Below are 21,616 nucleotides of genomic sequence, written 5' to 3'. Positions count from 1 at the left end.
ACTATTTAAATCTACTTTTAAAATGAACTGTAACTAGGGCTTATTTTTTGAGTAGGGCTTATATTTTGAGCACCCACAAATTCCTGAAAAATCATGGTGGGCTTATTTTTGGGGCATGTCTTATTTTTGGGGAAACAGGGTACATCCACACTGGAGAAAAAACAGCCTCAGAGCTGCAAAGGTGTCATGTTCCTGCACTGATATCATCAAGCAAGAAGACAGAGCTGTTTTTTTCTAAGCCTGACTTGTTCCAGCTTTCCCCATTGCTCAAGGCAGATGTGTCACCATCCATCATAAACCGAACATTCCATTGACTCATACTTCTATGGAAGCAGAACAAGTCAGCAAAAGCAGTCTTCACAGGAGTACCAAGAAGAGTTTATCCCAGTTTTTGTTCCACAGGCATTTTAATGCTGCTGCACTACTCTGAGAGGACTACTCTGCATTTCAGGAACCATCAGGGGATTAAAAGCACCTGAGCTTCTATGAAAATACTGTTCTTAAGCACTCCTTAAGCTTAGTAATGAAAGAAGTCTGTGTCAATCAACCTGTTTCTTCTGGGTTCTACAGCTGACTACCCCACTTCTGCATATAAAGGATGGAAAATCAGGATCCAGCACAGCACCAGGAATGGGAGCCAACACCATCTGAGCTCAGGGAAGTTACTCCTTTCAACTTCTGCAGACTTTGAGTCTCCTTGGATTGAAGGTATGCAGACCCTATGTTCAGACACATGTCAGAAGATCCTTAAGCTGCACAAGGACACCTCTACCTGCTACCGCAGTTCTGTGCTGGTCCCCCATCAATGTTGCAGCCACCATGGTGGTAACTGGCCTCCTTTCAATATTAGTGGCCATGGAGACACTGGCAATCTTGAGCCAGACATCTTTCTCACCAGGAAGCATCAAGCATGCTGACTTTCTCCTGGACCATGGTGCCTCATGTGCCACCATCCCACCCTACTTCAGGTTGAACTCTAACTTGCTGGGCCAAGCACTGCACTGAAAAACCTTGCAGACAAGTTTTTGGTCAGTATCAAAATACATGAGACAACCAGATCACCTCTCTCTGAGGAAATGACTAACCTCATATTCATGTCCACAAAGCTCCAGCTAAAATGAAATGTTAAGGTTCTTATGACAGATGAAATACCAATGGCCTGGTTAAGCAGCCTGTCACAATGCAAAATTAGTTGCTCAGAATGACATTAAGTTATACCACCTACCACAGCTTACATTCAGTGTTTACAGACTTCAGTGGTCTTTATATTTAAGGGAACTGCTGTCTGACTGGACCTGTACCTACTGAACTGTCACTGTTTGTAGAGACTGGACAGACAGGCTTTATTCATTCTGAAAAATTAAAATGAGAAGAACTGCACACTGTCTAAAGGCTTAACCTTTAGACAAACTCATTTAGACCAAGAGCTATTCAGCTACTTATGGACAAGAACAATGAAAAATTTCTACTGTCCAAAGTGGACACCAACAGGAAGGCAAGTGCAAGATATGAGAGACTAATAAAGACTTTTATGGGCATGAACTCCTGCTTGCCTATGAACCCTACTCCCAGAATTCACCTCCTGCCCATAGGTCAGTGCAGAGCCTGCCTTTTGTCTGCCTGCAGTTATTTCTAATGCAGCCGTAGCCACTCTGCACAGCTGGAGAAGTCTGGCCAGCAAAGAACCCATACCACCAGCCAGAAAGGAGAAGTAGTGACCAAACTCTCGTGAGACACCAGTGCCAACACAGAACCCAAGTGCTCAAGGCATCAGCTCAGCTTCCTTTGTGCTACAGCACCTGCCTGACTTGCTGTACGTAAGGAAAACTGCTCCCCATAGGAAGACTCTTGTGGAGACAGCTCTACTATCTTCCTGGTGTCCAGCCTCTTTTCCTGACTGTGGTAGTTGGCAGAACAACCCTCCCTGCTACCGCAGGATTAAGAGAAGAGCTTAGAAGGCAACAGCCCCAGTGAACAATGGCATTAGCTATTTTCATGTTAGGGAAAGCTGCTTCTCAGCTTCAGTTCTGCCATGATTAACCGTTTCCAGCCTTCTTGCACGTGCCCCTGAGATACTTATGCCTGGACACTGTCTGACAGTTTGGACTAGACCGATCAAAAGTCACACTAGACAAAGTCACATTCTGTTAGCTACCTCTCATATTTGTCATTCTATTTTCCCCTTCCCTGAGAAAAGCAAGTTACTCCAGGCAAGTTACTTCAGGCTAGGACAGGTTGTCCAGAGAGGTGGGAGATGCCCCATCCCTGGAGACATTCAAGGCCAGGCTGGACGGGGCTCTGAGCAACCTGATCTAGTTGAAGATGTCCCTGCTCACTGCAGGGGGATTGGACTAGGTGACCTTTGAAAGTCCCTTCCAACCCAAACTGTTCCATGATTCTGTGATGTTCATGACCTGTGGGTCTATACTTGTTATGGAGCTCTGAGAGAACTGAAAAAAAAGACTCAAGAACTTTTTGGTGGGACTACAGAATCAGCAGTGTACTAAGTTAGTCTTCAACAGTGGCCAGGAAGGAGTGATGGGGTGGAAGAGTAGAAAATGATCAGAACAAAAAAATTCCCCAAGAGACAATTCTTTAAAACGTCTTATCCCTCTTGAGTAACACCAGCACTACAACTCATTTTCCTTCACACTTCATAACTTCAGGGAGAGTGTCTTAAAAGCTATCACATTTGGCATGCCAAAACAGCTGAGGTCCACTTCACTACAGAAGACAGCACAAGTAATTCAGTTAAATACTTTTGCAAACAAAGCACTAGAGGCAACTATGCAACAAGCAAAGTTGTGCTTGCCCCAAGGCTACCAAAGCATCAGCATGAAACAAGCCCCAGAACAGTCTTGCTTTTGCATCCCCAATTTAAGATCTCATCAAGTTCAACTTTCATATCCCACAATGGGACAAATTGCTGCAAGGGCTGACAGAGCAATGCTAGCCAGCTGCTGTTTAAACATCCTGACTTGTGCTGGTTTCCCCAGAAAGAGATGTTGCAAGCATGTCCCCTTCTCAGCTCTTCTTCAGAGCTCCCAAAGTAACGAGTCTGTCCCTTCTCCCAGACAGGTCACATCTCTCCAGCCATTCAAACTTAACACAGTATCACTTGATCTCTGTCCACAAACTATTAAGATAGGGCTCAGCTGGACCAAAGGTTAGAGCCTGCAGCAACTCATCTAGGCTTCTTTGACTTCCTACTGAGCTCCCTCCCAAATCTAGTAACCACTAGGTTAAGCAAAAGGGCTTGCAGCCCCTAGCCTGCACAGGAACCCTGATCCAACATGAGCGACTTGCCACAGGACTGCTGCAGTCTGGTGGTAACACAGAAAAAGGTGACAGAAGCACTGACAGAAAAGAATCACTTTAATTTGCATATCCCCACATTAATTGAGACAAACACAGAGGGCCAGTGAAAGCACTTCCAACATAATCTCCCCCTTCTCTGGTGCTTTTCACTATATCAAGCAAATTTCATTATTCACTTTTCAAAGGTGAGGAAATTCAGCAATAGTGTAAGTTTATTTTTGACTATCACCCAATGGCAGAAAAAGAGAGAGCAGTAAAGCCTCCAATATCAGAGCAGGAATCAATCCACTACATCACACAGCTGCTGAAGTAACCACTTCAGTTCTTCAAAATCCAAAACCTCTTATTTCAACTGTAACAGAACGGCCTTTCTTTTGTAGTAGTTGACACAAAAGCATTCTCTGCATTTACCAAGCAGAGTTATCTGTTAGCAGAGGAAGTAAACCAGTTCCTCTGGAGATGACAGAAAGCATCTATGAGCTACTACTGCATTCCAAGGTTTTCTACCAAAGATTTCCTTGTCCACCATTACTGGGTTTTACAGGGGCCCTTTCAGTTCACATTAATCCTCAGATACCAATGTTCCCCAAAAACTTTACCAGTTCTTCACAAAAAGCATGCTGAAGAGGATTCCTGCAGCTGGTCCTCTTCCCTCCAATGCCTGTCAGGAATGGCCACCTACATAACGACCAGGAGACTTTACAGACCCTGGTAAATAGGGAGGAAATACTACAAGTAACCCTTTTTAAACCCGCTGGAATGAGTCTTTAATAACATAGAAAACACAACTTTCATTCATCATCTGACTACAATGCTATAAAGAAACACAGGTATCCAGAGATGATGATCAAATTTGATTCTGCATGTTGATTAACAGTTAATTGTAGTTTCTGATACTGATTACACAGGCTGGAATTGAAGAAACCCCAGTGGTACAAGTGGATTTCTAGGCATGTTCTGGGTGTTGCTACCTCTTCCACAGCACCGTGATATGACATTAGAACATGCACTGTAATCACTCCTAAACAGGTAGTTCTAAAACAGAAATAAACACACGCAAGACATCACCTTCAATCCAAATCAAACGCAATTAGATTCTATACAACACAGATATTTCCAATTTAAGGAGGCAAACAGCTGCATTACAGATAACAGATAATGTCTGTTTAAGATGACTCCAAACAGGCTTAGGTATGGAAAAGCAATGGATTTTCTCTAAGGAGCATACTATGGTTGTAGTATGAAGATGTCCCACCATACTCCTCAGATATTAATAATTACACATGCCAAGCCCAAAGCAGGAGCAGTCAAACCAAGGAAGAGGATAGGTACAGCAAGCTGTACATTTTTCTATGCCAACAGAACAGAACTACTGCACATTAACAGACTGTCTTCCACTTTGTCCTTGGTCCCACACTGCCTCAAGCATGTGCTTCCTTCTTACCTCTGGAGTATTATAGGACACTGGCATTTCATCATGGGTGGGCAGTTAAACATGCTGAAGATCAAGTCTGCAAATAAATTGAGACCGGAAGGACCCCAGGTAAAGATATCCATCATGCTCATGGGCCTCGCTAACATAAGCTACCGTCACTCCATTGGGATCATGAAAGCTTCTTTTGTAGGATCCTGTCTCACTAAGTTCAACAACAAGGCTATATTTGGGCACAAACTTTGTCACAGTTTCCTGACTCAGCAGCTAAAAGAAAAAAAAAAAAAAAAAAATTAACAACAAAATATTTCATTCTCCACAATTATTAATGTATCTCACACTTATACAGTCAAAAACCATTTCACCCTCCTTGGAAGAAGCAGCTACAAACATAAGTACACACCGTGAATAAACACGATTACATGAGCTTAACAGACTAACACCTGACAAACCAACTTAAAAAAAAAAAGGGACCAGCAGAAGTGTTCTAGCACGAGGCTGGAAAGATGTCCACTCAGGAGACATCAGCTTGTTCTGGTGCAGCTGATGTCAAGCAGCAGACATCATGCTCTCCTCACCATCAGTTTGTTATGGCTCCTGCACTGCAACAGGAGAGATAACACGTTTTACAGGGACAGTACAGAATTTGTTTACTTGAAATGGCACTTCAATCCTAAACACTGTTTGTTTGAGGTTTTTTTAAGAACAGAAGTATTTTCAAGTCTTTGTATTGTTTAAAAAGCACCATGCCATTTCTTTAGCATCAAATATCCCTTACAAAATACATTATTGTTGCTCATCCTAAAGGAGAGTGTGATGTAACAACAGGCATATTGAGTCAGAACCAAGTATCATCTAGTTGCATACATAACATACACACTGTCTCCTAGGATGCCTAGGGTAGTCATTAGAACAGGTCAGACTTCCCAGAGAGCCATGTCCAGAGAGCATTCTGGACAACTGGCAATAAATAATTTAGGTACTTCAGGTATGAAGACAACATTTTCATATATAGAAGTGTAGATCCTGTGTTGCTGCATGGCTAGGGCAGAAATAAGTCTCCTTTTCTTTCCTGAACTCAAGATGGAAGGCAAGTCAAGAGATATGTACCTGCTAGTCAGAGAAGCAAGTTTTAGTTTTACTACCTATAAATATATAAGGACTGTTCTACCTGGGGACCACCACAACAGTTTTAACCACAGAACAAAAAAAATTTTTTTAATCTTCCTTTGAAGTGGAAGAAACAGGACAAACAAATATTTATCACTTCCATTCCTATATTAAAGGTGAGGTTTTAGATTTTTTTTTTTTACCTTAAATATCATTCTTTTAATCCATGGTTTTTCAGATAAGAAATCCAACAAAGAAAATCCTGGATTGGGCCGAATAGCTGACATAGCTATCCAATACCCTCCAGAGCTGCTCAGCCTGATATTATCTGGAAGTCCAGGCATATTCTCAACAAACATATCTGCTCCACCCTTCATCAGCCCAGACACATAATACCTGAAAGTTACAGACAGCACGATTAGGACATCTTGAACTAAAGCAGTCTAGTTAATAAAAGTTGCAAAAGGAATTCACTTACAAATCTAAAAATATTTTTTTTTTCTCCATATTTTGTTATAGGGGTATACAGCACAGTCATATTCCTCTCCCCAGAAAAAGTCACCTTACTCCACCATGCTCAAGGAGCCCACGATTATGCAGTCCAGATGTTTACAGTGAAAGAAAAAATTAAGTACTGAGGAAGGCCACCTTCTTTGCCATTGATAACTAGGCTTGAATGAAGTGTAGGGTATCTTTTGTCATTCAACTCATTTATTTAACCAATCTCTAACAAGAGGGTAGTAATCATTTCAGCAAAGTCATACTCACCTCCTGATTCTAGCCATGGTTGTCTCCTGCACCAGGACAAAGTCTTCAGCAGGGGAGAGCTGGACACCATTGGGAAACCTCAGTCCCACCATCAAGACTTTAACTTCTTTTGTTACTGTGTCATATTCAAGCAGGCTAAAAATAAAGCATTACATATGGTTTTGAGTGAAGACAAATATTTATTCATCTTGGTTTCATTTTCCAGGCATTCTATCTTCTCTCACATGCACTTCATCTAAGTTAAAAAGGCAGAATAGCAAAGAAGCATTTGTTTCTGAACGCAGGAGAAATATTAAACCACTTGAGGCAGCATCCATGAAGGATTTAGACTGAACATAATGCTAACACCTTCCCTTTTAAAACAGACGTTCCATGCAAGTCCTCTTGAAAGAAAAAGAGGAATCTCATTTATTTCACTGCAGGTCTCTTTAGAAACATCCACACGTTCTCTCACTCTCTCCTGGGCAGTGCAGTGTTTGCACAGGTGCTTTATAAAGAGAAACAACTTCATGACCAAAGAAATGGTGAAGTCCATTCCTATGGGGAAGAGATACTTGCCGCCCATCATCTGTGCCTTCCATAATCAAGAATAAGTAGTCTCGTCTTTGCCATTTGCTACTGGAGTCTGTGAAGTAGATTTTTCTCCCATCCTGGGTCACTGTAAGATCATTCACAAATGACAACTTCTGACCTTCAATCAGTGTTTTGGCTGACACAAGTATTTTCATTTCACCTGGTTACAATGAGAAGTAAAAAAAAAAAAAACAAACCCACAGGACAAGTTTTTATATGTCCTGCCTTGGAAAAAAGGTAAAGATTAACACGAAATTAGCAAACGCTTTTTTTCCATTCATGCCCCTGTTAAATAATAAGGTTTGGGGTTGCAATGGAACAACTCAACACCAAACACGAATAACTAGGAGAAAATACTCTTAATAAAAACTGAAACAGTAGAGGATGCTCCCTATTGATAAGTGCCAGACTTGTCACATTTCTGAAGCTCATATAAAACAAAGTGCAAACTCAGGTCCCAACCCTCTAAAAGGATCCAGGTAAGCCAATCACTATTCCTTCTTTCCCTGTAAATCTGTAGAAACAAAGAATAGTACTTTTTAAACATTTAAAACAGATTCACTAAACTGCTCTGCCACATATTACCGGGCAAATCACTGATTTGCTAAAAATTAACAAAAATTATCTTTGGGCATGGAGTTTGGGTTTGTTTGTTTGGCTGTTTTTTTGTCACAACTAAGCTAGCATGGCAGCTGTCTGACATCAAAAGAGGAGACCTTGATCATACCCTCCCAGAGCCACACAGTCTGAGCCCTGGGGTTATATCCCACCCAGCGCTTGGCCACCCTCCCTCTCCTCACCTCAAGCCAATCTGCAGATGCAAGATGTCATAATCAATCCTACATGAAAGCAACTATTGCTTTCTGACAGCACAGTTCCTAAAACTGAGATCTTTCTTCACTTTCTATAGATTGAGGTTACAGGGAAGTTACAAGCTCTTCACTACCACACAGAGAGATCAAGGCAGAAACAAAAGTACAGCAAACATGACAAAAAGTTTATGTAACAGCAATTTTTTTTCCCTTTATGAAAACTGAAAAGAGCTACACAGAGCTTCATGGATCCTGAGGTACCAGTTTTGACAACCAAAAGATAAGCTACAGGTAACTGATCTAGACAGACAGATATAGAGAGGGAGCAATTGCTACAAGAAAATAAATATCGAGTTCTTGCATGGCATATTTCATCCAGACAGCTCCAAACCACTTTACAAAGAAGGCAGGCATTGTTTTGCCTGCAATGTCTGGCAAAACTGCAAATGAAGCCCAGATTGGTAGTAAAGGAAAACACCTGAGCAGAAAGTTCATACCTGTACCAGGATTAACTTCACAGAGTCCGTAATAAGCATCTGCCACAAAAAGGGTGTTATTTGGCCCCACTCTGATGCCAAGTGGTCTTCCACATGTTGGCTCATCTTCATGGGTTCCTTATGAAATAAATTTAAATGGTTTTCCAAATAGAAATAAATAGAAGGCGTTCAGACTACCTACATAGGTCAAACTGTAGCTTAATAAAACTCTATGGCCAGCACCATACACATTCATTAAAGAAATTATTCTTAGGATGCTCACATCCTAGATGTGAACAAAACAAATATTTCCATGTTTTCACCAGTCTAGAGATAATAATATAATTTGCCAGGCTGGTAGCTAGCTAACAGCTGCCCCAAGTAGAGCTGAATGTCAAAAAAAGGGATTTAAATGAATGCTTCTTTGCAGAAACAATCAGTTTTACTGTGTTGTGTTTTTTTTTTTTTTTTCTTTTTTTTAAATTAAAAAAAAATGCACATTTTGGAACTTCCTTTTTCTGGAAAGGTCCAACACTGTCATGAAACAAATGGTTTCTCAAGACACGGACACTGAAGACTTCTATATGAGGAAAAAGGGGAATACTGCAAATCTGAAAAAATTGTCTACTTGAATCCTGAAGGACTAAGACTTCAGAACATCTGCAGTTTGAAATATTAGCGATACGAACTTCTGGAGAAGTCAGTCAGCCACAGCCTTTCCACTGCACTCCCCAACTCAAAGAAGGCAAGATGGAACTATAGGTTCTCCACTACCTCTTTGGCCCCAAAGAAACAGGACAGCATAATCTTCCCACCTCTCCCAAGCTGTACGAGTCCAATGGAAATGAGCAGTGGAAAGGCGATTCTTCATATCCATCCTAAGCCATGTTCAGGTCTAATCAGGAGCTGGAAGCCCATCTTCCAGTGGCAGCAGACTTAGTTAGTTGTCAGTGCCAAGGCTGTCCTACCTGTTAGGCAGCCAAGAAAATGCTTCTAAATCAGTCCTGAGCCAAATCATGTGAGCATCCATGTAAAATGACATAGCTGAAATAATGAATGTGGCCATCTGAGCTACATAAAGACAGCAACAGTTCCTGCCCATAATTTCTGTCTAACTAGCAACCAGGACAATGCTGCAGAACCTCATGTAAGCTTCTACATCATTACAACAAAACCACCCACAGTTCTGACAAAGAGCAGCCAGGCTTCTCAGGCTGCCCAGGCAATACTGAGAGGGCCAACGCTAAGTTTCCCCATAGAAATGGTTCCGTTAATAAACAAACTGCTACCAGTTTCCCACTTAGTTCCAGAAGTCTCATTAAATGAAGCAAGTAAGTGGTTCAGAAAGAGGTGTGGAATTCAACAAGAAATAATGGCAATTTAGCGGTGACAAAACAGAAATCTCATGGCCAATTGATGATCTCTGCTAAAGCAGGTGCAGCCACCACAAACCTCCGCTGTGCTTACAAAGGGAGGAAGAGAAATCAGTACAATAAAATGCAAGGCAAAATTCTGCAGATGGGGAAGGTGATATTTCTTTTTTAAGTCTCTAAATAGTTGATCTTTCCCACTGACACACTATCTCAGAGTTCATTCACTCACACTTGTTTAGGAGTCCTCAGTTTTTATGGGGTGGCCCTTCACCTCAGAATTTTCCTGACTTCAGCTTCCATAAATATTAGGCCAGGTTGCTGCCATACTTTTTTCTTCTTTAGAATACATACTTTTTCTAGATGGACTAACCACAAAAATAATGTTATTTGTGATGCACTTCAACCTCATATTCCTCCCGGTCTTGAGATGCAAGATCTTCTACCAACAAGTCAACCATGCTGCAGCCTTACAAGAGCGTAGGCCTTGTAGTCATGACATAAAAAACCCACACTCCTAAATTTTACTGCTGGGAACAGTGTCCTTTGTTATTAAGAGCATATATTTTCATTCTTTTGCCCCTCTGTTCTACTGTTCCTTCTGGCACTTGTATACATATTTTCACTCATAGGTCATTCATACAAATATATTAATATTTCTGTTACAAACCTCTAAAGAGGTATGTAACTTGCATGAGCAATCCAGACAGAACACCAGTTTAATCAACACAAGCCCTGACCCAGACATTTTCAGGTACACTGTATTCAGGATCTGTCACTCACCACAAGGACCATGGCCAATTCTGGCTATTGTTTTTATTTTCCCATCTTCAATTTTGATAATCTTCCCATCAGCTGTCCCAGTAAATAGCACATCTGTAAAAACAACTGGTATGATCAGTTTGATCACAAAACTGTAGTGGCAAACATCCTTATACATGACCCTTCTACTAGCATGAAGTAGAATTCACGTTTAAAATACAGTGAAATAACAGCCTACTTCAGCCACAGCAAAAGAATAGAGAGGGAAAGATGAAGGCAAATAAGAGTATTTAGTTAGATTTCTTCCAGCTCAAAAAAAAAAAAAAAAAAAAAGAGGAAGGATTTAAGCCTTAGGAGTTATGCATATGGGATATGAAGCTTTTCACCCGTAAGTGGTCCAAATCATTGGTTAAAGGTGGATGTAACAACTTAAAGGCTAGTCATCGGATTGATCCCTCTGGGCAAGTTTCTACATCATCCTAAAATGTAATCAGGCACTACGTCCATCTTAGCACACTTCAACGAGAGGCTGACTAGATAAAACTTCTCATTCTGATACAGGCTGCTGGACACCTGCCAATGCTGATACTGTTTCAGTTCTGAGAATTACAAAAACCACAGCAATTGAACAACTACCCAAATCAAACGCATTGCCAAATTACTGTATTCATGCCAAGCCATGTGGTAGCATAAGACAGATTCACTGTGTTGTAGTTTTGCCCCAGCCCCCTCCAGCCAGCAGCTAAAACCACATGCTGCTCTCTCATCCCTCCCCAGTGGGATGGAGAGAAGAATCAGAAAACAAAGGCAAAACTCGTGGGTTGGGATAAGAACTGTTTAACGGAACAACAAAGAAAAGGGGAAAAAAACCCCAAACAACAACCACAAAACGAATAAGCAGTAGCAACAGCAATAGCAAAAGGACCTACACAAGCAATAGACACACAGCACAACCCAATCCACACTGGTCTCACCACACGGAAGCCCCTCCACAGAGGTGAGCAGGCGCTTGCCGCAGCTCGCACTGAAATTCCCCCATTGCCACGGCCACAGCTCACACTGAAACTGCTCCCCCCTGCCCTAAACCACAACTTACACCAGAAATACAAAAGCACCAAACTGCATGGTCAAGTAGGAGCTGATCCAGACCACTCCGGACTCAGCACGAGAGAGAACGTGTCCCTGGATTCTCTCACCTTTATACCTGAGCTTGACCTTATATGGTATAGAATACCCAGATGTTCCGGCAGTGTAGAAATTAATCGCATCTCGATCGACCCAGCGCATTCCACCCCTTATTCTATACTATTTATGTCATGCTTAGGTCTTACATTCACCCATGTGCTTCAGCTAATTACTGACACCTTAAATACATATACACACAGATATTTTCTCCCTTAGCTCATGGCATAGTCTCATTCCTCTGAAATGTTCATTGAGCCCATGATGTTGGACACTATCAAGACAGGCTAGAAAGATGGAGTGTCATTTTGGACTGCTGCATTGTTGCATATCGAATCTGGAACACCTAGTTCTTGTTCATGGTTTGCATGTCAAAGGTGTTGACCTCGAGGAGATGGCTGGATACCAGTTGTTGGAGCAAGCTTCAGTTCCATCATTACTGCACTTCGTTTTACTGAAGTTTATTCTTCATTAATGTGAAAGGTACTTACTGAATACTGTTAGCATGGTGCGTAGCAGGGGTGTCAAACTCATTTTCACTGGGGGCCACATCAGCCTCACGGTTGCCTTCAAAGGGTCAAAGGACTGGGTTAGGGAGCAATTAAATAGTCTGGACATCCATAAATCCATGGGTCCAGATGAGATGCACCCACGGGTGCTGAGGGAGCTGGCTGAAGTCATTGCTAGACCACTCTCAATCATCTTTGCCAAGTCTTGGAAAACGGAAGAGGTGCCCAAGGACTGGAGGAAAGCAAATGTCACTCCAGTCTTCAAAAAGGGCAAGAAGGAGGACCCGGGCAATTATAGACCGGTCAGCCTCACCTCCGTCCCTGGGAAAGTAATGGGACGGCTTGTCCTTGGTGCCATCTCAAGGCATATGAAGGATAAGAGGATTACTAGGGGCAGTCAGCATGGCTTTACCAAGAGTAAGTCATGCTTGACCAAACTCATAGCCTTTTATGAGAATGTAACAAGGTGGATGGATGATGGCAGAACAGTGGATGTGGTCTACCTTGACTTCAGCAAAGCATTTGACACAGTCTCCCACAGCATCCGAGTTGCTAAGTTGAGAAGGTGTGGTCTAGACAATAGAGTAGTGAGGTGGGTTGCAAACTGGCTTAAGGAGAGAAGCCAGAGAGTGGTAGTCAATGGTGCGCAGTCTAGTTGGAGGCCAGTATCTAGTGGAGTGCCTCAGGGGTCAGTACTGGGGCCAATATTATTCAATATATTCATTAACGACTTAGACAAGGGAATTGAGTTTACTATCAGCAAGTTTGCTGATGACACTAAGCTGGGAGGAGTGGCTGACACACCAGAAGGCTGTGCTGCCATCCAGCGGGATCTGGACAGTCTGGAGAGTTGGGTGGGGAATAACCTGATGAAATTTAACAAGGGAAAGTGTAGAGTCCTGCATCTGGGCAGGAACAACGCCAGGTTCCAGTATAGGCTGGGGAATAACCTATTAGAAAGCAGTGTAGGGGAAAGGGACCTGGAGGTCCTGGTGGACAACAGGATGACCATGAGCCAGCACTGTGCCCTTGTGGCCAGGAAGGCCAATGGCATCCTGGGGTGGATTAGAAGGAGGGTGGTTAATAGGTCGAGAGAGGTTCTCCTTCCCCTCTACTCTGCCCTGGTGAGAGCACATCTGGAATATTGTGTCCAGTTCTGGGCCCCTCAGTTCAAGAAGGACAGGGAACTGCTGGAGAGAGTGCAGCGTAGGGCAACAAAGATGATTAAGGGAGTGGAGCATCTCCCTTATGAAGAAAGGCTGAGGGAGCTGGGACTCTAGCTTGGAGGAGACTGAGGGCTGACCTCATTAACGTTTACAAATATATAAAAGGTGAGTGTCACAAGGATGGAGCCAGGCTCTTCTTGGTGACAACCAATGATAGGACAAGGGGTAATGGGTTCAAACTGGAACACAAGAGGTTCCACTTAAAATTGAGAAGAAACTTCTTCTCAGTGAGGGTGACAGACTACTGGAACAGGCTGCCCAGGGAGGTTGTGGAGTCTCCTACTCCGGAGACATTCAAAACCTGCTTGGACACCTTCCTGTGTGACCTCATCTAGGTGTTCCTGCTCTGACAGGGCTATTGGACTGGATGATCTTTTGAGGTCCCTTCCAATTCCAAACATTCTGTGACTCTGTGATGTCCTGGCAGTGTATAAATTAACCCCATCTTGACGACCCAGCACACACTGAACACAAACAACACACAAACTTTTCCATACAACCAAATTAAATGAAAGACTGTTGGATCAGTAGAGCCCATTGCTTGGACTTTTCCACCTCGAATTTAAATTAAGTTTTAAGTTTGCTAATTACACTTTTAAAAGGGAATAAGAAGACTTCAACATTTATTCATACAAAACTTATTCCCAGTCAGGTTGATTAATTCATCCACAGGCCAGTCGCCTCTTGCAGGAAGGTCTCCTTAAAGACTTTCCAATGAGATCGATGAAACTAACTGACAGAAAAGAATCAGTGGCTTCAAGTAATCACTTTAGCACATTGTTAACATAGGTAGAAAAAGCCTAATCTGAGGAAGAAACTTACAGTAGTTTCTTGCTGGCCAAAATATTTAAAGAAATATTTTACTAATTCATTAGACGATAAAGCAGAAGTAAAATAAATGATACAGCTACTGACCAACCCTTACACTGAAGGATGCCTACAACTCTCACACTCTGTTCTTTTCACATAAAAACAGTCAAGGACTCATGGAAAGAACAGTTTCTAGTCTCAGCCTCCTTCAGAAGGCACAGGGAACAACCCCTGCACAAAGCTGGTTTCTGACTGAGCAGGTGTCCCGCCATCACAAGTTCAGCCATCTCTTTAAGAAACCGCTCAGAGGACACATGGGTTGCTGATTTGGAAAGAACACATGTACCATAAGAGAGAAGTATAGGATGGCACCTGTAATGCATGCAACAGCACTAAAATGTAAATATGCTGTTTATCAATTTGAGATTTTTTCCATCATAGAAGTAAAAATTAACACCACAAAACTCTGCTCCCTCAGAGGCAATGAGCATTAAAAGAGTAGTAGGTAGTACCCTGTAAATATTAATTCACAGTTAAGAGCTAGCCAAATGAAAAATGGGACCACTTCCTTCAAACATAAGTAGACCCTGACTGCATTGCTGCTGCTTTCACTCCTAGAAGACCGGGATTTTTAATCCAGCAACAAGATTTATTTTATACTGGAGAAACACGAGAAAAGCAGTATACAGCAGCCATATTTTGTTGCATAAAACAATTACTTTTTAAAAAACCTACATATTCAAAATAACTTCCAGAATTTGTTATCCAAGAGCTATACTGCTGAACAAAACCTTAGCAATGGAGTAACATTTAAAGACCCTTCGTTAAAAGCTTATTTTGTCAGTGCTTACCCCCAATATTGACAATGGACTCTGGTCCGACCAGCTGATTTTCCCATAACTGCTCAGCTTTTCGCAACTTGACATTGGGCTCTAGTGCACCCGTCAGGAGGGGAGGTTCCTTCAAACTGCGAAACAGAACACAGACCTCGTGATCCTTTGCACATATCTGCAAACACTCTTGAGCAACACACTGGATCACTTTTCTCCTAGTTTGCCAACTCCTCCAAACTTGACCTATGCTTTACACAGAGCATTTTTCAAAAAAGAAAACACATCTGACAAGCTGAAAAATTGACTCTTGCTCATCAAGGATCAAAACTTTCTGGTTCTACTGCCAGAGCAGCCGATTGGACCCTGGGCCCATGGTGGTAACCTTCCTCTTGCCAGCCTGTCCCTGCTGGTTGCCAAGTTGCCTACTGTCCTATCGCTACTTTCCCTACCAACATTCAACAAATTTCCCGAGTTAAGCAGCATCTGACCTCGCTTGTGTATTAATCTCATCGTGGGCAACATTAAAAAAAATATCTCTGGCTTGGGGCTTCCCAGACTGGACCCCAGCAAAGTCCAACAACACATTCCCAGTTAATCTGTCTTACACAAAGGCAAAACATTTCCACATTGCCACAATACAAACAAACAAGTGCTTTCTTGCTCAGCTGAATGAGTTGTTTGTACCAGAATATTTTTCCTAAGTAGACGTATATATGAAAATTCCTAAGCAATTTAAAAGGCCAGCATTTTACCATATACTGAGATCTGATACAACGTAGCAATTTCATTATGGAGAAAAAACAATTTTTATTTACTAATTGGCATACAACTGGGGAAAAAAAGTCTTCTAGTAGTTTGAGCACATGAACACACAGGGCTTCATACCATATTAAAATATATATTCTCATTAATGACTTGAATGCATTTCCATAGAGAAAGACCAACTCAAAGGAATAAATTGCACATAAACATAAAGGTTATAGAACTGAAATCTCAAAATGACAAAATAAGGCCCAATCTTGCAAGCCTTATTCACATAAATAGCCAAATTCAAGCCAACTGGAGTTCAAACCAACTATGAAGACATGGAGAATGGAGGCAGTAAGATGCCTACACAGATTCAAGTTAAATACCAGGCTCCAAAGCACAGTGCTTCAAAACCAGCCTTAACTGTACGGACAAACCCAAATATGTTTCAGTCTCTCAGGTTCCTAAAAACACACACATAGCCACCTCAGACCCTGCAAGTAAAAGATTTTAAGTTATTTCAAGTTATTAGTAAAAGCTGCATACATGCCCAGAGTGCTCATTAGGTGTTCATTCACATGCTAAAGCTCTCTAGGTCAAGTTTTGAAAGAATTTCTCAATGTTTTTTTTTTTTTTTTTAAATAACTCCTTGGATGACCATAAGCAAACACCTTCCACCTGTAGAATCCTAAAAAAATGAGGTTTGACTGCAAAACTTGCCTAGGTTCACAGGATCCAGGACCTATTTGACATGAACCACATTGCAACTCTACTGCTCATATGGTGAAAATTTCTAGAGCTTCAGTGACTCATGGGAAAAAAAAATGAAATTGCAAATTATAAAAGTCATGACAATTGATAAAAACAGGTTCACAACACAAATAATTCAGAAGGAGAGAAAAATACATACTTTCACCTGTCTGGTTGCAGACAACAAACTTTCCTTTAAGTATGTATTAGTGCAGTGGCAAAGCCAACTGAACTACTAGCTCCTGTCCAGGGAAGATTTACAGCAGAGCTGTCTTCACGATACTAACATAAATTCATTTTCCATCCCTTCTTCCAAGCATAAGAGAGCTTCAAATGATGATAATAGGCTTCAGATAGGGAACTCATTTTCTGGAAACTTTGGACAGTTGTGTTTGTAAGCAGAAAATCTCCCCTGGGATCAATATTATCCAAAATAGGCTCACAGAGGAAGAACTTAAATCAGAGCTGCAGACACTTCAAATGGAGTTTCACAGATCACATCAGCTTTTTTCTCTACCCCTCTTTTCTTCTCGTTATTTCCATTAGCTTATAGGAATAACATCACTATTGGCAAATGAGATTTCTACATGTTCTTTCACTAAAGGGATTGATTCAGACAGCATTTACCTCCTTGAGCTTTTTCAAAACATTTAACAAACATCGCACAGAATCATTCTATCTATTGTACAGACAGGAATCACTTCTGGCAGTAAAGTTAAGAAACTAATTAAGTTAAGAAACTAATTAAGTACAGCAACATAAGCCACAGACTTAGACAGAAAGAACAGTCCTGTAAAAGAGACCTGAAGTACAAAATGTAAGCCTGCAGAATAATGTTACCCTGGACCAGAATTCTACCAGGACTATACAAAAGGAAAACCCTTATAGACATAACCTTTCGGCTTTCAGAATTACCACATCAACAGTTTCTTTCAACTCTAGAAATATTTACAGTGTTGTTGTTCCTTTTCATTAAGGAATTATCAAGTTGATTGTAAATACTTAGCAGAATGAGCATTTTCACTTGCTTAAAAATGCCAGGAGCACTAAACAGCCTGGCTCCACCCTATGCTAGCAGTCAAAGCCTTTCACACACAACTTCTCCAAACACAGGTCACATCTTCTCACATAGCTGATTTGCTGTTACACTACACATTTGATACAGACTTCGATTCAGATGTTTACGAATTCAGACAGGGCAGAAATCACCCAACTACACTGCTTTATGAGATCTGCATTTAAACGTAACATCACCATATGGTTTCGCTGATACAAAGCACCAAATCAACCCAGTCAGGTTATCCATTTCAATTTGCATCCTCAGATAAACAGTCTCTTTGACAGAACTAGAATAGCAAGGGTAAAACTCAGTCCTTAGTGAAAATGCACTTCTTGTCTCACAGAAGGCAAGAGTGCACGTAAGTGATAATAAGCTCCACTGACAGCCTGGCCAGCTGAAAATAATTTTCTAGATTAATGGTCAATGATCAATGATCAGTAATTACACACAACTGCAGAAGCGGGCTCAGAAACAGACTGAGTACGGGAAGCAGGTATGGCAATGGCTAATGCTGCAATCACTCCCCAATTTCTTAATCCAGTTAGAACCACTTTACACAGTTGACTCTTGTTTGCTGAAATAAAAAGCAACAACAAACCAACAAAACACATATAAGAAGCCACACTTCAGTGACATTTATTTCAAAACAAAGCAAGAACTTACCTTATAGGCTGAGGGTCTATAGGACAATCCAGTAGAACAGTTACTCCAAGCAGAGGCACAGTTACAGACGTAGCCAAAGTCAAGAAGGTAATACGGAACACCTTGCTGCTGTAGGCACTGCCAAAACCAGACAAGAAACACGATTGACGTGCTAAGCCGCTTTTAGATACAGCGGTCTTTAAAAATTTTTTAACAGCCTATTTTCTTCACAAAAGGAAACAGAAATACTTTTGCTCAACCGCCATTCTGAATTACCTTTAAAGCCCATTTTGAACTCATTAGGATAAGTGAAAGGCAGGGTCTCAGCATACTGATATGAGGTATTCTCATGTACAGGTTTCAGGTACAGTTACAACCAAATGTAAACAGACTAACCAGAGTTTTAGAGGACTTAATCACACCCACAATAAATCAGTGCAAGCCACAACAGGATAACTGTTATTTCTTGGCTAGGAAATCAAGACAATTAAGAAGTATTCCCTGAAAATAAAACAAACAGTTTCAGAACAAATATGAGGCCTTGGTACTTATTTTAAAAATGTTCTTTAACCTAACTGATTGTTTGCTGCTACCCTTATCTACAGTCATGCTGAATAAAGCTATAGCTAACTGGAAAGTTAAATGTATTCACCACGTATTAAGGTCTACATCAAAAGTAACTACAAACAGCACAGTACAAAATCAAAAACAAAGAAACAAACCACAGCCACAGATTAAACCGTTGGGTTTTTTTTGTTACAGTCTCTTCCTGCAGCTCAGCAGAAGCAGGTGTCCTCCTCTGTCAGCCAGCTACAGCAGGAGGACAAGCACTCTGGTGAGAAACACCCACTGCAGAGGAGGCTGGGGCGACTCACAGGCTGACACCCACGAGTGCCACAGAATCAACCTGTGCTGTCAGCCATAAGTGGGGAATTGAGGCACCAGGGCGGTCAGAACCTTCCACCCACTCTCACCCACGACAGCCTCTCCCATGGCACTCTGGCCCAGACCAGGGCCTCCCTCACCTGGGGCGGGTCTGGTCAGGCTAGTGGAGCCTATCCCCCTCCAACATTTCCAGATTTCCCTCAGGCCGGGCCCAATCACCACCCTACAGCCCCATGTCAGGCCGGAACCCCCAGTCCACCACGAACTCTCCTCCTCGGCTCCCCGACCAGATCGGGCTCTTCCCTCGGGTCAACCCGAATACCCCCTCACCTCAGTCAGGCCCGGGCTCTTTGAATACTGCCGTCACACAGGCCCCCGCAGCCCGCTCCTCCTCTCCCCTCAGGCTAGGCCTTCCCCACCCCACGGCCCTTCTTCCGTCCCTGCCCAGGAGGACCGCGACGGGGCCCACCTGCCCTCTTTGGCCTCCTGCGCTGGACTGTCCTCGGTGATGACCTGTGGCCGGAACGGCCGGCGCTGCCGCAGACCCTCCGCCTCATTCATGCCGGCCCCGCTGCAACGGACCAGCGCGGCAGCAGCGCACCTGCCCCGCCCCCTCCACACACCCCTAAGGAACCGCCCCCTGGCCCCGCCCCCACGGACCCCAGACCACGCCCGCGCTCTCCCCTCCGGGAGGAGGCGCTCCCCGCCGCAGCGGGCGGGAGGCGAAGGGCCAGCGGTTTCTTCGGGAGTCGCTGGGCGGGCAGTGCGTATTGATAGCTACACTACTGCGACGGGGATCTCAGCGAGCTCCACCGCTGCCTCGTGGGCCGTCTGGGGCAGCCGTGGGCAGGGCTGGGTGCTGCAGCTGTTCCCCTCCCGGGCGCGGCCTTGGCACGGCGAGCCTGAGCACCAGGGCCCGCAAGATGGCGCCAGGAAACCGCAAGGGAGTGAGGGAGGGAGGGAGGGACGGGGTGATTTTTCCTCCTGCGGCAGGGAACTGGTCTCCAGTGGGACAGGAGGGCAGAGGGCAGCCCGGGGCTCTGTGACGCTGAAGGCCAGCCCGCGCTGGGGGTGCGAGCGGGCAGAGCTGCCTGTCCCTCATGACATCTTGTGTGCCCACGAGATAACAACCCAGATGCGAAGGGTGGTACCCGCGCCCCCCGTCTTTGTCAGCCCGCAGGCTCCCGCAACACAGTATTTACTCGTCTTTTGGGTAACACGACGTGGTGAGATTTTTCTGGCTTTTTTGCCTTCCTTGGGGGCAGCGGCATTACATGAAGGACGGAGGATGCCGGCGCCAAGAGCAGACCCACGGCTTTGTTAGCACTGCAAAAAAGTTTTAAACAAGTTTAGCTCAACAGGCACGGGCTGGAACACGTGACCGCCCCAGCTGCGTGCTGTCAAGGAATAGGAAAGGCTCTTTGGCATCACGCCTAGTAACAAAACTTGGCTTTTCCACAGGCTGCGGCCAGGAAAGGGGAGGTGGAGGGTGCCTTTCAGGTCGCTGTTCAGGTTGAATTCAGGCTACAGGCTCAGCAGCTGCAAGAGAGCTTAGCAGCACTGTTCCCTAAAGGGACCCGCTTTCCTGAACAAGCCTTTCCACCACAGGGTCTCATGAGTAGCATTCTGCAATGGGAACAGAGGCACAGAGGAGTAAAATGACATCCCCAAGGTCCAATATATAGAAAAAGTAATTTAGTTGAATCTTTCACATCCCAGGTGCAGGATGAGCACTAAAAAGTATGAGGTTTACACTCTCCCAACCTCAACAGACTGAAAAGCCAAAGTAAGCTTCATCACTTCAGACATGGGGAGTCCAGGCAGATACACACCAGGAACAGAAGCAAGAGTGAAAAAGCTGCTGTGGCAGATCATTTATTACCAGTGCTTCTAGGCTGGTAATTTTGCATAGCCATGAACATTTCCACATCAAAATGTGGTTACATCCCCAAATCCCTCTATCCAGGACAAAGCAGGACTAGGCTCACTGCTATGAAAAACGTGCTGTGCCTCTGGACTCAGCCAGAAGACTGTCCAGAACTGTTTTCAAACTGAAAAAGAATTGTCCCTGCTTAGTTTAAAAACAGAATCTTGTTGCTGAAATTAGTTTCTGTGGTTTTAAGTGGCCACAGGGACCACCTCTGAACATAATTATGTTAGGCTAGAAAACAGTCTCCATTTTACCAATAAATCCTCAGTAAATAGGGCAGCTGCAGTAGCAAAACACAAAGTGAAGAGATTGGGTGCCTGCCTTTCTATGTAGCCCTTTCTGTGACTTGTCAGAGACACTTGCCAGAGGGTTGCAAGCGCTAAGAGTTGTGTTGGGAGCTCTCCAGAAGCAGCTGCTGGAG

General features: G+C 43.2%; 1 protein-coding gene across 30 annotated transcripts in view; it reads right to left on the bottom strand.

Annotated features, from left to right (window-relative positions):
• Positions 1-19,908, bottom strand: part of APMAP (adipocyte plasma membrane associated protein) — a 46,472-nt gene extending 26,564 nt beyond the window's left edge. For 21 of the 30 annotated variants that reach the window (XR_010471721.1, XR_010471728.1, XR_010471732.1 and 18 more), the window contains exons 1-9: positions 19,735-19,899; positions 18,402-18,518; positions 15,200-15,315; positions 10,643-10,747; positions 8,511-8,627; positions 7,187-7,361; positions 6,629-6,763; positions 6,064-6,256; positions 4,763-5,017 (exon numbers count right to left, since the gene is read on the bottom strand). Coding sequence is in view for 10 of the 30 variants with exons in the window: in XM_065059076.1 (XP_064915148.1) it covers positions 4,808-5,017; positions 6,064-6,256; positions 6,629-6,763; positions 7,187-7,361; positions 8,511-8,627; positions 10,643-10,747; positions 15,200-15,315; positions 18,402-18,518; positions 19,735-19,826 (1,260 nt within the window). In the remaining 20 variants the exon portion in view is untranslated. Of the gene's footprint in view, positions 1-3,357; positions 5,353-6,063; positions 6,257-6,628; positions 6,764-7,186; positions 7,362-8,510; positions 8,628-10,642; positions 10,748-15,199; positions 15,316-18,401; positions 18,519-19,734 lie in introns of those variants that run through there. The other 9 variants (XM_065059078.1, XM_065059081.1, XM_065059080.1 and 6 more) reach the window with 9 other exon arrangements.
• Between the last annotated feature and the right edge of the window lie 1,708 nt (positions 19,909-21,616).

Source organism: Columba livia, chromosome 3 (assembly GCF_036013475.1).
Source record: "Columba livia isolate bColLiv1 breed racing homer chromosome 3, bColLiv1.pat.W.v2, whole genome shotgun sequence".
In the NCBI taxonomy this organism is placed as follows: Eukaryota; Metazoa; Chordata; class Aves; order Columbiformes; family Columbidae; genus Columba; species Columba livia.
The sequence above is the reverse complement of the archived record's forward strand: the minus strand, read 5'-3'. Positions and strand labels throughout refer to the sequence as shown.